The sequence below is a fragment of the Oncorhynchus kisutch genome, linkage group LG30 (genome assembly GCF_002021735.2).
Source record: "Oncorhynchus kisutch isolate 150728-3 linkage group LG30, Okis_V2, whole genome shotgun sequence".
Lineage (NCBI taxonomy): Eukaryota > Metazoa > Chordata > Actinopteri > Salmoniformes > Salmonidae > Oncorhynchus > Oncorhynchus kisutch.
This window is the reverse complement of record NC_034203.2, coordinates 17,288,321-17,303,600: the sequence shown is the minus strand read 5'-3', so window position 1 is coordinate 17,303,600 and position 15,280 is coordinate 17,288,321. Positions and strand designations below refer to the sequence as shown.

The 15,280-nt window shown below is 44.3% G+C and overlaps 1 protein-coding gene across 2 annotated transcripts in view; it reads left to right on the top strand.

Moving 5' to 3' along the window:
* The window catches only part of LOC109874693 (ATP-dependent 6-phosphofructokinase, platelet type-like), a 36,376-nt gene that overhangs the window by 18,891 nt on the left and 2,205 nt on the right, over positions 1–15,280 (top strand). For both annotated transcript variants that reach the window (XM_031809768.1, XM_031809770.1), the window contains exons 9-21: positions 1,640–1,732; positions 2,054–2,179; positions 2,412–2,476; positions 2,665–2,734; positions 4,969–5,115; positions 8,179–8,249; positions 8,406–8,493; positions 11,056–11,208; positions 12,162–12,326; positions 13,644–13,705; positions 14,121–14,232; positions 14,364–14,463; positions 14,687–14,792. In XM_031809768.1, coding sequence (XP_031665628.1) covers positions 1,640–1,732; positions 2,054–2,179; positions 2,412–2,476; positions 2,665–2,734; positions 4,969–5,115; positions 8,179–8,249; positions 8,406–8,493; positions 11,056–11,208; positions 12,162–12,326; positions 13,644–13,705; positions 14,121–14,232; positions 14,364–14,463; positions 14,687–14,792 — 1,358 coding nt within the window. The remainder of the gene's footprint in view (positions 1–1,639; positions 1,733–2,053; positions 2,180–2,411; positions 2,477–2,664; positions 2,735–4,968; positions 5,116–8,178; positions 8,250–8,405; positions 8,494–11,055; positions 11,209–12,161; positions 12,327–13,643; positions 13,706–14,120; positions 14,233–14,363; positions 14,464–14,686; positions 14,793–15,280) is intronic.

The window sequence follows — 15,280 nt, the reverse complement described above, 5'->3', positions numbered from 1 at the left end:
CAGTGGGACCATTCTACTCACCTCACCTGTCACCCTGGTATGAACCGGACCCTCTCCTTCCTGCATCAGCGCTTCTGTTGGCCCACCATGGAAAGAGATGTCCGGGAGTTTGTCTCAGCCTGCTCGGTTTGTGCTCGGGAACAAAACTTCCACTAAACCCACTTCTGGACTGCTGCGCCCTCTTCCCTTACCCAGTCGCTCCTGGTCACACATCGCTCTGGACTTCATCACTGGCCTTCCCCCATCTAATGGTAACTCCGTCATCCTCACTATTATTGATAGGTTTTCCAAAGTGGCTCACTTCATTCCCCTCTCCAAGCTCCCGTCCTCCAGGGAGACTGTGGACCTACTAGTATCCCATGTGTTTTGTCTGCATGGCATTCCCACTGACAACGTTTCCGACTGGGGACCCAACTCCCAGGTATGGAGATCCTTCTGTTCAGCTCTTGGTATCAATGTCAGTCTTTATTCTGGATATCACCCCCTGACCAATGGCCAGACCGAACGGGCCAACCAAGAGTTGGAGACTGCCCTACGCTGCGCGACTTCTGCTAACCCTTCTTCCTGGAGTGCTCAGCTAACCTGGGTTGAATATGCCCACAACACCCTCACCAACTCCTCATCAGGTATGTCACCTTTCGAGTGTGCTCTGGGTTACTAACTCCCCTTGTTTCCCGCCCAAGAGGTCGAGGTTGTGGTCCCCTCTGTCCAGGACCATCTGCGCTGTTGTCGTCGTACCTGGAGCAAGGCTCGGGCTGCCCTTCTTCGTGCCTCCGACAGGACCCAGTCCCAAGCCAACCGTTGCCGGGTCTCAGCCCCAATCTACACATCAGGTCAAAAGGTATGGCTCTCATCAGAGGACCTGCCATTGAAGAAACTGTCCCCCCAATTCATTGGTCCCTTTGAAATTGACCGTGTCATTAACCCCTCTGCTGTGCGCCTGAAACTCCCAGCCTCTCTCAGGATCCATCCTACCTTCCATGTATCCCTGATTAAACCTGTGTGCTCCAGTCCCGTCTCCTCCTGCAAGAGCTCCTCCACCCCCTCGACTCATCGATGACCATCCTGCGGCTTTTGGATTGACGCGGTCCGGCTTGCGGCTGGCAGTACCTAGTGGACTGGGAGGGGTATGGGCCGGAGGAGCACTGCTGAGTGCACCACCGTCACATTCTGGACCCCTCCCTCTTACGTGATTTCTATACCTCACACCCAGATGAGCCTGGTCGAGGTGGGGGGGGGGGTACTGTAAAATCTGCTCCTGCCACGCCCTCTATTGCTCATCCTGCGTCTCCTTGACCTGCCGCAAAACAGGAGGCTCACTTACTGTGTACATGGCAGGAAGTGTTTTGCATGTGTCTACAGTGCTTGTGCTTTCCCCTTCTGTCTTACTTCCTGAGAAATAGCATGCCATTTTCATTCTCTTTCTGCCATACATAGTGTATTATGGAACATATCTCAAATACCACGTTTTCAAATAGTCAATATTTACGTCCCAATTGACACACAATTCTTTATATAATGCACTACTTTAGATCAGAGCTGTCTGGTCAAACGCAGTGCATTATATAGGGAATAGGGTGCCATTTGGGATGTAACCAGTGTTATTTAAGTATACTCTGATCTTCCTCTCCTGCTATAGCTGGTTGTTAGCTGTCTGGGGTTTGACACCCGAGTCACCATCCTGGGTCACGTCCAGAGAGGAGGAACCCCCTCTGCCTTCGACAGGATCCTAGTGAGTCGTACATCCACATACCAATATTACATAATTAAAAGGCACTTACAGTTTCAGTATTGCTTCCCAAATGGCACCCTATTCCCTATATAGTGCGCTACTTTTCAGTTGGAGTCACAGCCATTTGTGCTGCTGCTTGTCTAATAGCTGCATAATATCCCTGGTTTGTTTGTTTTGGTTAGTGACCATGAGGCAGCCAAGTTTTCAGAGTGGTCATCATAATTTAAAGAGCACTATTAAGCCATTTCTAACTTGAATTTGAAGTTACAGTATTTTCCCAGTGTCCCAAAATACAGTGTAACCTTTGACCTGTCTGTCCAGGCCAGTCGTATGGGAGTGGAGGCGGTCCTGGCCCTGCTAGAGGCGTCAGACAGTACCCCGGCCTGTGTGGTGTCTCTGTGTGGGAACCAGGCTGTCCGTCTGCCCCTCATGGAGTGTGTTCAGATGGTAAGTGCTGTTGGCCTGCCACTTACACTGTGTGTTCAAGATTACTTTACTCAACTGTAAATGAAGCACACATATGGAGTGATAGCCTACCCCATTTTAGTGGTGTGTTTTTATGTTGTACACCCCCAAGTACTTCTACCTACAGTATACATTATAGATATATTATGAATTAAGATAATTGGTAGGCTGTTGATTAGAGACAAATTACCATTCGTAATTATTTTCTCACTAGACACAAGATGTCCAGAAATCCATGGACGAGAAGAATTTTGAGGAAGCCGTGAGACTGCGTGGGAGGTACATTATCTGACTCTGTGTATATAGGATTTCTTTGGTAAAATAAACATAAATCTCTGTATTTGGAAGCTTCATTGAATTGTGATTGATTTTCCACTGGCCTTTAAAAGCTTATGCAACTCAGTAATGGAGGCTTCTGGAGAATGGTAGAAGGATAAATAACAGTATGTTTCATTAATATTTTGCAGGAGTTTCGAAAACAACCTGAACACCTACAAACTCCTCTCTTACCACAAAGCAGACTCTGAACTCCCAAATGTAAGTAACCTCAGATAACCCAAGATAAAATGAATAATGTACATACACAAAGTAACTGTGATATTCATATTTATTTCCTCCTAACGTTTGTGTCATTCCAGCATTTCTCAGATTTGCGCGTTAGGAACAGGTACTTCCTGTTGAGGTGCATTGTGGGTCATGCGGAGGTCTTTTTGTGACAGTAACAGTGTTTGTTCAATTGCTTCCGTCTTAAGGGGATAGGAGGAGGATGAGCCCCCGTTTAATGTATGTGCTATACTGTAGCCTACTATACTATAACAGTTCTAGCTCAGTGCTCCTAAGTGCCAACTATTAGTTGCAACTATATCTATTTTTAATTATTATTAATTATTATTTTCTCCCCAATTTTGTGGTATCCAATTGGCAGTTACACTCTTGTCATATCACTGCAACTCCCAGACTTGTGAGAGGCGCAGATCGAGAGCCGTGCATCCTCCGAAACACAAACCAACCAAGTTTGCTTCTTGACACAATGCCCACTTAACCCGGAAGGCAGCCGCACCAATGTGTCGGAGGAAGACCTGGCGACCATGTCAGCGTGCAGTGTGCCTGGCCCGCCACAAGAGTCGCTAGTGCGCGATGGTACAAGGACATCCCTGCCGGCCAAACCCTCCACTAACCCGGACGACGCTGGGCCAATTGTGCACCGCCCCATGGGTCTCCAGGTCACGGCCAGCTGAGACAGAGCCTGGACTTGAACCCAGAATCTCTAGTGGCACTACGATGCAGTGCCTTAGACCACGCCAAGTTGCAACTATAGCTATACCTTGTCAGATATCAGTCTCAACGTCAACAGTGAAGAGGCTGGCAGCTTCTATAGTACCCGCAAAACACCAGCCTCAACGTCAACAGTGAAAAGGTGACTCCAGGATGCTGGCCTTCTAGGCATAGTTCCTCTGTCCAGTGTCTGTGTTCTTTTGGCCATCTTAATCTTTTATTTTTATTGTCCAGTCTGAGATATGGCTTTTTCTTTGCAACTCTGCCTAGAAGGCCAGCATCCCGGAGTCGTCTTTTCACTGTTGATGTTGAGACTGGCGTTTTGCAGGTACTATTTAATGAAGCTGCCAGTTGAGGACTTGTGAGGCGTCTGTTTCTCATTCTAGACACTCTAATGTACTTGTCCTCCTGCTCAGTAGTATACCGGGGCCTCCCACTCCTCTTTATTCTGGTTAGAGCCAGTTTGCGCTGTTCTGTGAAGGGAGTAGGACACAGCGTTGTATGAGATCTTCAGTTTCTTGGCAATTTCTCGCATGGAACAGCCTTCATTTCTCAGAACAAGAATAGACTGACGAGTTTCAGAAGTAAGTTCTTTGTTTCTGGCCATTTTGAGCCTGTAATCGAACCCACAAATGCTGATGCTCCAGATACTCCACTAGTCTAAAGAAGGCCCGTTTTCAGCTGTGTTAACATAATTGCAAAAGGGTTTTCTAATGATCAATTAGCCTTTAAAGTGATGAACATGGACTAGCAAACACAACGTGCCATTGGAACACAGGAGTGATGGTTGCTGATAATGGGCCTCTGTACGCATATGTAGATATTCCGCTAAAAAGCAGACGTTTCCAGCTACAATAGTCATTTACAACATTAACAATGTCCACTGTTTTTCTGATCAATTTGATGTTATTTTAATGGACATTTTTTTTGTGCTTTTCTTTAAAAAACAAGGAACTTTCTAAGTGACCCCAAACTTTTGAATGGTACTGTAGGCGATTACAACGCTTATGATGTCACTCATTATACGTGGGGTCTATCTGTCCATGATCTTACTGTGATCATCATGTGATTGACAGCTAAAGAATTTTCCTAAGCTCAGAGCCAGTGGTCTATGTGAATGAAGTACAACAGCAGCCTATAAAGATGTAACATCTTGGAGCCATAGCATGAGGCCTTGTTAGAGATGATCAATGCATGCTGCTCCATTCTCCGCAGAGACAGCAGCTTTGCCAAGCCTTTACAGCATTTCTCCTGAACATCAAGCATTATGTGCTCCTATTGTATACAGAGGGATCTGCTGTTGATATGTGTGTCAACGGCTTGGAGTTGGGGCCAATTCTATTTAAAGAATTGGATAAGTGCCATTTATCTTCAATGAGTGTTTTGACATGAACTGAATTGAAAAAGAATTGTCGCCATCCTCGCTGTCTAAAAAGTGTGTGTGTCTGCACATATGCTCGTGTGTGTGACGGTTGTGCTGTGCTGTTGATCCTCAGAGCTCCTTCAACGTGGCTGTGCTGAACGTGGGCGCCCCCGCGGCGGGCATGAACGCAGCTGTCCGCTCGGCCGTCAGGGTGGGCATCAAAGAGGGGCACAAGATGTTTGCCGTTAATGACGGCTTCGAGGGATTCTACAAGGGACAGGTACTGGCGTTAAGACATACATCTGTTTTGTTTACCTTGTTGTCATTTCATTCTTACCCAATGAGGATTATTGTCCCTTATCACACCCCTATGACGCCTACATCCTGTTATTGTTAGTAGCGCCTCACTGCCACATGATCAACAGGTCAACGTGATCAGAACACAAACACATTTTGACCGTATTAGTCCCCTAGTATTGTTTACACCATAGAAATAGTTATGTTGTTTACACTATATCTTGAAATCACTAGCAAAACCAGAATACTTCTGCATATTTGATCAAAAGATATCAGACAGTGTTGGCTGTGATGAAAACAAGACAGCGAAAACAGGTAAGCTATAGGTTATAGTGACCTTGTTAGTGTAATACACTTTTCAAACCAAGATGTTTTGCCGCCAACTTTAGCATGCTGCCATCTTTATTTCCATAAAGCCTGTACTTTTATTTCCGCCGACCGACCTAGTCATGATTGCGGTATTATTTAAAAGTCCCGCCAACCCCTCTGTATAAATGTCCCCTTTCATCTTACTGGCTTTGTCATTATGAAACAGTATAAACACACAAATGACTGTCTGCATGACATCGCAGCAGCCTGGTCCAAATAGCAACATTACCTGCTCAATTTTGTTTGCACCAACAAAAAAAACATCGGTTTAAACGTTTATTTAGGATATGTAGCTATTAAATCTAGCAAGCCAGTGAACTAAAAGCGAACTTTCAAGACAATGTTTTGGTGTGTTGCTAACGTTAGCTTGTTAGCTAGCTATCTAGCTGGCTAGCCAGCTCATATAATTAAGAGAACATATCTAACAATGTTTTGAGTTCAACTGTAGCCAACTTTTTATTCACCATAACAGGAAAATTAACAAAATGTACAAGTATGGCATGCTGCTATCTTTTGCTGTGAATGTGAAGAGATAGAACAACTTGCAGCTGTCACTCATGCTACCAGGACTACTGTTGCAACAACAGGGTCTAGGAGCTAGGGTCAAAGTTAAATGTCTCTTGCTCCTTGCCGGCTAAAGCAATGGCGATATAAAAGGGGAATGCAGACAAGAAAGACGTAGAAATAGGGCTGTTTGAAATGGGATCATAGAAACATTGCCTGATTGTTTTTACAGGCAACATACCGTCAATCCTATGTGAAATCAGTATAAGTCACCTATACCCCTGTGCCCATGATGCTGGCACAGACAGTGTTTTACAGATACAACTTGTGTGGGGAAATAAACAGCTTACAGTAAGCCATTTACTCTCACCCTCACCCATTCTCCCTTATGCAGGCCTCTCTCTCACCCCATTCTCATCCCAAGTTCCCAGGCCTCTAACCCAGTTCCCAGGCCCCTCACACCCACTCTCTTAGCCTCACCCCCACTGCCTCTTTCTGTCACTCTCTCACCCAAATCTCGTGCCCTCACCCAGGCCTCACAACACTGCCTGGGCCAGTCTATGTTCAACTGGAGGAAAGCATGAAGGCAGGGATAAGTGATTGAAAAGCATTGGCTGCTCATCCAGACATTGTCAAAAGCTACTGTACCTCGGCCAACATTGGGGGATGTGTAAGATGTGGGTAGAGGGCTGTTGGTAGATTATAGCCTGTGTGCTGCAGTACAGACAAGCTGTCAGCTCAGCGTTCAACACCATATTGCCCTCAAAGCACATCACTAAGCTAAGGACCCTGGGACTAAACACCTCCCTCTGCAACTGGATCCTGGACTTCCCGACGGGCCGCCCCTAGATGGTAAGGGTAGGCAACAACACATCTGCCACGTTGATCCTCAACACGGGGGCTCCTCAGGGGTGCCTGCTCAGTCCCCTCCTGTACTCCATGTTCACCCATGACTGCGTGGCCATGCGCGACTCCATCACCATAATTAAGTTTGCCAACGACAGAACAGTGGTAGGCCTGTTCACCTACAATGATGAGACCGCCTATAGGCAGGAGGTCAGAGACCTGGCAGTGTGGTGACAGGACAACAACCTCTCCCTCAACGTGAGCAAGACAAAGGAGCTGATCGTGGACTACAGGAAAAGGAGGGCTGAACACGCCCCCATTCACAGAAACGGGGCTGTAGTGGAGCTGGTCGAGAGCTTCAAGTTCCTTGGTGTCCACATCAGTAGCAAACTATCATGTTCCAAACACACCAAGATAGTCGTGAAGAGGGCACGACAATGCCTATTCCCCCTCAAGTGACAGTAAAGATTTTGCACGGGTCCTTTTCAGTCATAATTTCTTGGTAGGGCAACTGCTCGGCATCCGACCGCAAGGCGGTAGTGCGTACGGCCCAGTACATCACTGGGGCAAAGCTTCCTGCCATCCAGGACCTCTATACCAGGCCGTGTCAGAGAAAGGCCCTAAAAATCAAAGACTCCACCCACCCAAGTCATAGACTGTTCTCTCTGCTACCGCACGGCAAGCAGTACCAGAGCACCGAGTCTAGGTCCAAAAGGCTCCTTAACAGCTTCTACCTCCAAGCCATAAGACTGCTAAATCAGATGGCCACCCGGACTATTTGCATTGACCCCCTTTTCTACGCTGCTGCTACTCAATGTTTATGAATCACTTTAACCCTACCTACATGTACATATTACCTCAATTATCTCTACTAACCTGTACCCCCGCATATTGGCTCGGTACCCGTACTCCCGGTATGTAGCCTCGTTATCGTTATTTTATTAGGAAACTTTTTTTTCTTTTTTTTCTTAAAATAAATAAATAAATAATAATAATATTTGCAAATATTTTCTTACTTACTTTAAAAACAACTCTGCATTGTTGGTTAAGGACTTGTAAGTAAGCATTTCACCTGTTGTATTCAACACGTGACAATTTGGGGGGGGGGGGGGGATATTGTCATACAAAGCAAGATAAATGTTGATTGTAAATCTGATGTGCTTGATTGCTTTGTAGAATGTAATTAATTCATTTAGCTTTAATGTTTTGTGTCCCCTTGAAATGAACATGATGATGTTCACATTTAGCACAGCTTTTTGGAGACTACACAGAACACATTTGAAACCTCATTCTCAAACACAGTTTTGTTGTTTTTGTTTCCACACAGATAAAGGAGATTACATGGGGAGATGTAGCAGGTTGGACCGGCCAAGGGGGGTCCATACTGGGAACAAAGAGGTAGGCTAATGTTTATGTCTGTGGGACCTAAATGGCAACATATTCCCTATATAGTGCACCACTTTTGAACATGGCCAATAGAGTGCCATTGAAAAAAATCAACACTGACTTACTGTAGTGTGTAGAGGATTATTGGATTTTCATTTCTAATTTTAGAACCCTTCCAGCGAAGCATCTTGATAAGATTGCTGAACAAATCAGGATACATAACATCAATGCTTTGCTTGTTATCGGTGGATTCGAGGTATGTAGAGCACATAACAGCATCAAGTACATTTTACATTCACAGGTGAATATTTACATTTTATATGTACTATATTTACAATAATATTACAGAATTATACCACTATTTTGCAGTACCAAATTGTATATTGTACTTTTTATAATTTTGAAAAGTTATTACCATTATGCGTATGAGTAAAATTGGAATCTTTGAGTGATACTAAAACATATACTCTCTTCTCATGTGTCTTTGTATCTTTTTCTTAAGTGTTTCACACAGTTATATTCATTAATTTCACAATCTAAAGTTACAAAATATTCTCCTTTATTTCCTCCTATAATAATCAAGAACATATTTCTGTATGTTCAAAGAACCCCTTTTAGGCTCTCTCCTCCCTGTGTGTCCCTCCCCATCTCTGTGTGAGTTACTGTGTGGTGCTTCCTGTCTGAGTCACACTGTCCGTTGTGATAGGCCTGGCTCCCTCACCCTGGTTCCGCCCACCTTGTCTCATCTTTACTTATGGTTGCGTCCCAAATGGCACCCTTTTCCATATACAGTGCACTACTTTTGACCAGGGCTCAGGGTCAAAAGTAGTGCACTACATAGGGAATAGAGTGTCAGTTTGTGCAAACACATTAACTCCTCGCTCTTAAGCCCTGGCTCTGGCTCTGCCCTGTACTGCAGGCCATCCTGGGAGTCATAGAACTGTCCGCGGCCCGGGATAAATATAATGACTTCTGTGTCCCCATGGTTATGGTCCCTGCCACAGTCTCTAACAATATACTGGGCTCTGATATCAGCATTGGCGCAGACACAGCTTTAAATGCTATTACTTATGTAAGTGTGGCTGGGGATCAGAGGTCGCGAGGTCAGATGTGTTTAGAACACCTACCACCCAATCAGAATAAAGGACTTCACTGATTGCAGCTTGCGTGTACCAGCATCACAACAGGCTGAACATAACTAGGTCTAACCCAAACACACCATACTGATTTGTGTTGAGCTAGGTGTGCATGTGCTCCTATATCATCTGAAGGAAAATAGTGAGATAGAGTTTAAAAAGCCTTAGAAGGGAATCATAAACACAGTGAAATAGCAAGATAAGGTATGACAACTCATCGTCTGATCAGCTGCAAACAATGTATACATTAGAAACAGCAAGCAGTTACAAAACAGTGTTTTCATTCAAGCTCAACCCATTTGAGTAGTAGTATATAATTAGGGGCCAGTTTCCCGGACACACTTTAAGCCTTGTCGTAGACTAAAAAGCACTTTCAATGGAGATTCTCCTTATGTTTTTTTTAGTCCAGAACTAGGCTTAATCTGTGTCTGGTAACTGTCCCTGTAAGTCGAGGTCTTTCAGTCTGAGGCTTCTGTTGCTGGTAAATATCACAATGAAGATCCCAAGTAAGTGATAGATACTGGCATGAAGTGACGTCAGTGGCATGTTTTTGCGGCTAGCGTTGTTCTGCCTGCAGCTGCACCTTTCTATGCTTGTTTGCTAAACACAATGAGTTGACTTGTCCCTGGTCTGGTTTAACACAACACTTCCTATCCTGCTCTCTCTACAGCACTCCTGTCCCGCTATCTCTACAACACTCCTGTCCCGCTATCTCTACAACACTCCTGTCCTGCTATCTTTACAACTCTCCTATCCTGCTATCTTTACAACACTCCTATCCTGCTATACATTTGTCTACAAGCCAGTTGGATGAGGTGGAAGTTTTTAAGGGAAGGGTATTAATGAAGGAGAACTAGTAGTAGTAGTAGTAACATTTAGATGTCTTCTCTAACCAATATTTTTACTTTCACCCATCTAGTTGATTTGAATTCCATCATCAACCAAAACTAGATTTTCACTAAGCATCTGAAAAACATTTGAATAGTCACTATACTGTATTGGAGAAGGAAGTGAATTCACTTAAGTAACCTACTTGTTGTGAACAAACACAGTATCTTATTTTGTGTTTACTGAGAATCTATTGCTAATAGTGAAAAATAGAGATTGAATGTGTCATAGAACAGTATTAGGCTATCTAATTGTTGTCTTGAACCAGGCCAGACCTCCATCTTGTTTTGAACACTGTCTGCATCGGTAGTGTACCTCACGAATAACAGCCAGCATTTTTCCACTCGCGTTCAAACATTCCCTCACGTCGTGAGGCCAAGTGCAGTGTCGCCAGGCTGCATCGTGACAGTCTGAGTCTACTGTTATTTCCACGTCAACACTTCTGTCTGTCTGCCAGCCAGGGTGACCAACCAACCCCGCCCTTCTCTTCTTTACCAATGGGATGCCAAGCCAACCCCCCTATCACACAGAGATAGCCACCCTCAGGATACACAGACACAGCATTTTCTAGATCAGGCCCTAGTAGGGTAACAGGAGGTTCTGCCTCCCAAATGAGAGCCTATTCCTTTTATAGTGCACTACTTTTGACCAGAGTCCCATAGTGCACTGCATAGAGAATAGGGTGCCATTTGAGACAACGCCCATAGTCGGGGTAAAATGAAGTAGGATTTCTCTTTGAGTTTGAGAGTGCCCCCCCCTAGTGGTCTAACACGTTTGTGCTGCACCACCTCCAGGCGTTTGAGTGTCTGCTGCAGCTCTATGAGGCCCGGACCAGCCATGAGGACTTTTGCATCCCGATGTGTGTGCTGCCTGCCACCATTAGTAACAATGTGCCCGGTACTGATCTGAGTATCGGGGCAGACACTTCCCTCAATGCCATTGTGGAGGTAAGGTAGAACTCACATAGTCTGGTCCCAGATCTGTTTGTGCTCTTGCCAACTCTATTGCTGTCATTGTCAAGACAAGCATGACAGGGAGTTGGCATGAGAGCACAAACAGACTAGCACTCAGGCAAGAACTCACAGCTTTCAATAGGGGTGAAATTATACCGTACTATTGAAGTTATCAACCATCACTTGATTTGTATTATTATGTGGTATGCTTTCCTAGAGATCTTCAAGTATACTTATGAGCATTGTATTAGCTAAAATACAACAACAAAAATAGTTTAGTCAATAATTCTCTTATTGGACAGACCCTAGTTGACATTGTGGAAAAGAAGAATGCACAAATGTACTTGGGAATATAGACTGACAACAGACACAGACATTTCCCACAATGTCTCTCCCACATTTACACAGACTTATACAAGCACACTGTACACAAGCCCATTTCTGTGCACTTACAACATGCATACTTTAATAGTTAGAATTACTCTTCCCTTTACTGACTGTTTTCTGCTTTAGTGTTATGGAAGAATTCTTTATCAGACTCTGCATCCTGGTAAATCTTGCAATACTGTTTGTATTTTACGACGTATTATATTGTGACATGGAGCATGTTTTGGGCAATTGTGTGAGCATTTGATACCTACTGTATAGACAGCATTTTTGTATGTACCTACTACCTAACAAAATAACATTGTCTGCAAGCTATTGATAACCTTACAGTGTCTGTGTCCCAAATGGCACCCTATTCCCTGTAGTGCACTACATAGAGAATAGTGTGCCATTTGGGATGCAGAGGTGTGTCTATTTGATCTTGACTATGAGCGTGTGTGTGTGTGTGTGTGTGTGTGTGTGTGTGTGTGTGTGTGTGTGTGTGTGTGTGTGTGTGTGTGTGTGTGTGTGTGTGTGTGTGTGTGTGTGTGTGTGTGTGTGTGTGTGTGTGTGTGTGTCAGACATGTGACCGCATCAAGCAGTCTGCCAGTGGGACCAAGCGGCGTGTGTTCATCATTGAGACCATGGGGGGGTACTGTGGGTACCTGGCCAGTGTCGGGGGGCTGGCTGCGGGGGCTGACACTGTCTACATCTATGAGGAACCCTTCGACATCAGAGACCTCCAGGTGAGGACCATTGTTTTACAAAGGGTTGCAAAATTCCGTCAACTTTCCCAAAAATCGCAGTTTTTATAGAAATCCCGGTTGGAAGATTCTCGGAATCAGGAGGGAATAAACAGGAAATTCGGAAACCTCCAACCATGATTTATGGAAAACCAGGGGAATTTTGGAAACCTAGTTCTACACAGTATACAGTACATTGTTACAAATGTAAATGTTTACATCATAGTTCATTCCTCAGTGGATACATGTGCAGCTGTGACAACTTTCTAAGTTGAAGCAGTTTTTTTAGTATGGAGAACAATCTCCATGTGGCTGTCAAAGGTTACATTGTCCTATTTATACAGTGCTGTACAGTACAATTACACTCCAAGGAAAGAGCATCCTTGACAGCAATGTTTGTATTCCCTTTATTGTGCACTACTTTTGAGCCCTTTTGACCCTGGTCAAAAGTGGTGCACTGTAAAGGATGGGGCGGCAGGTAGCCTAGTGTTGGGCCAGTAACCGAAAGGTTGCTGGATCGAATCCCTGAGCTGACAAGGTAAAAATCTGTCGTTATGCCCCTGAACAAGGCAGATAACCCACTGTTCCCCTGCCAATCACTCTCTCCTCCCTCAGCACAACGGGGCCTCTATTTTAGGACTTCTCAGGTGACCCAGATACAGTGCGTAGATAAGGCAGTTATTAATACGTGGAGAGCATCATAATTCCAGGAGTGTTAAGCTCTGATCAAGACACATCACATTATGGTTTGAGGAGGTCTACTCAACATCAGTAGAGAGTTGTTGATGTGCCCGTTTTTATTGTCCGAGAGACACATTGCTGTTTTCAGGTACACAAAAGTTATAGATCCCCCTCAGATTATGGAGAAAATATGCAGTCTCCTTCTAAGACCAGACCAATGACATCAAAATGAAAGTATTATTTAATGCCATGAACATTATGGATATGCTACATTGTGAAACGAGGTGATGTTGATATTTACCCATGTGTTGCAAAGTGCACACACAGTATAAACAAAAGATCGTGTTGATTTTGTGTAATGAGTGCTCATCAATACCCTTACCACAATGTTCAAGCTGTAGCCAAACTTGGTCGGAGTGAATGGCGACAACTCCTCTAAGTGGACAGAAAATCAGTAAGACGTGAGCCACCTCCTGGTCACCAGAGCACACTGCAGTGCTCTGTCCCTGAGACACAGCAGAGGAATGAGCGCTCATTCTGCAGCACTGAAAGGTCGTGCAGGTTAGAGATAGAGGAGGAATACTCTAGGATACTTCAGACTTCTCACAGCTAATGTGAGGATTTTTCTCACTGCTTCAGTCCAACGTCGAGCACTTGACAGAGAAGATGAAGACGGGGATCCAGAGAGGCTTGGTGCTGAGGTAAGTGAGCAAAGGCAGAGTCCACCATGATAGCCTGTTAACAAGTAAACAGTATGTTAACAATGAAGGCATATGTGTATGTCGCCAGCTATGTATGATAGTCATACTATCTTAATGCCATACTGTATAGGCTATTAATACAAATTGTCTAATAAAACTCTTCATTTGTATGTTAAAATATAACCTTTTTTGGAACTATTCATCACAATTATGGCCCATTTATATTGTGAACGGCCCTAATTCTTCCTGTACTGTTGATATTCTATGGAGGCTCTATCAAGGCCACTCATCATCGCTCTGTGTAACTGAACTGAGAGGGAAGAGTCCCCCTGTAGTGCAGCAGCAGGACAACTGGAACCTTGACATTGTGTGTGCGGGTGCGTGTGTGTGTGTGTGTGTGTGTGTGACGTGACAGGAATGAGAACTCCAACGAGAACTTCACCACAGATTTCATCTACCAGCTGTACTCTGAGGAGGGGAAAGGGGTGTTTGACTGCAGGAAGAACGTGCTTGGACATATGCAGCAGGTGTGGTTAGCTCATCACCCACACACACGCACACACAGCTGTGTATTCCACATATTATTAGCCTACTCCAACCCTAACCCATGAACCTGACCTGAGTAAAAAGGATCAATTGTTTTTATTTATTTCCAAAGGGAGGGGCTCCTTCTCCATTTGACAGGAACTTTGGAACGAAGATTGCAGCAAAAGCAATTCAGTGGATTTCAAGAAAGCTAAAGGAGTCCTACAAAAACGGTACTGTACATGTACTGAATGTAGTTCATAAATCCTTTTTTAGTACTAACAGGATGTGGCCTCTTTAGTTTCCCTGTTGATTAAGGTTGCATTCCAAATGGCACCCTATCCCTATATGGTGCACTACTTTTGACAAGGGCCCATAGGGCTCTCTAGTCAAAAGTAGTGCACTATATTTGGGACATACATAAATGTGTGTTGACTGTATTCCCTTACCATGCAGGGAAAGTGTTCGCTAACACAGAGGACACGGCCTGTTTGCTGGGGATGCGTCGCAGAACCATGGCCTTCCAACCAGTAGTGCAGCTGAAAGATGAGACAGACTTTGCGTAAGACAACATTTACAGTACCTTCAGGCACAGCACTTACACCTACACAGACACCCATTTAGGATTTCAACCAATGACTGCTCTTCAAATGAGAGAGTAATTTTTCTGTGTAGACCTCCATAGTAGCACATAATGAGAAGTACAATTATTTATTCAATATGACTGACTAATCCTACTTCAAATCATGTGTAGGTCTTACTGTGAAATGGTTCCTTACAAGCCCTTAATTAACCAACAGTGCAGTTCAAGAAAGAGTTAAGAAAATATTTACCAAATAAACTAAAGTAAAAATTATTAAAAGTAACACAATAAAATAACAATAACGAGGCTATATACAGGGGTACCGGTACTGAGTCAATGTGCAGGGGTACAGATTAGTCGAGGTCATTTGTACATGTAGGTAGGGGGGAAGCGATTATTCAGCAGTCTTATGGCTTGGGGGTAGAAGCTTTTGGTCCTAGACTTGGCGCTCTGGTACCGCTTGCCAT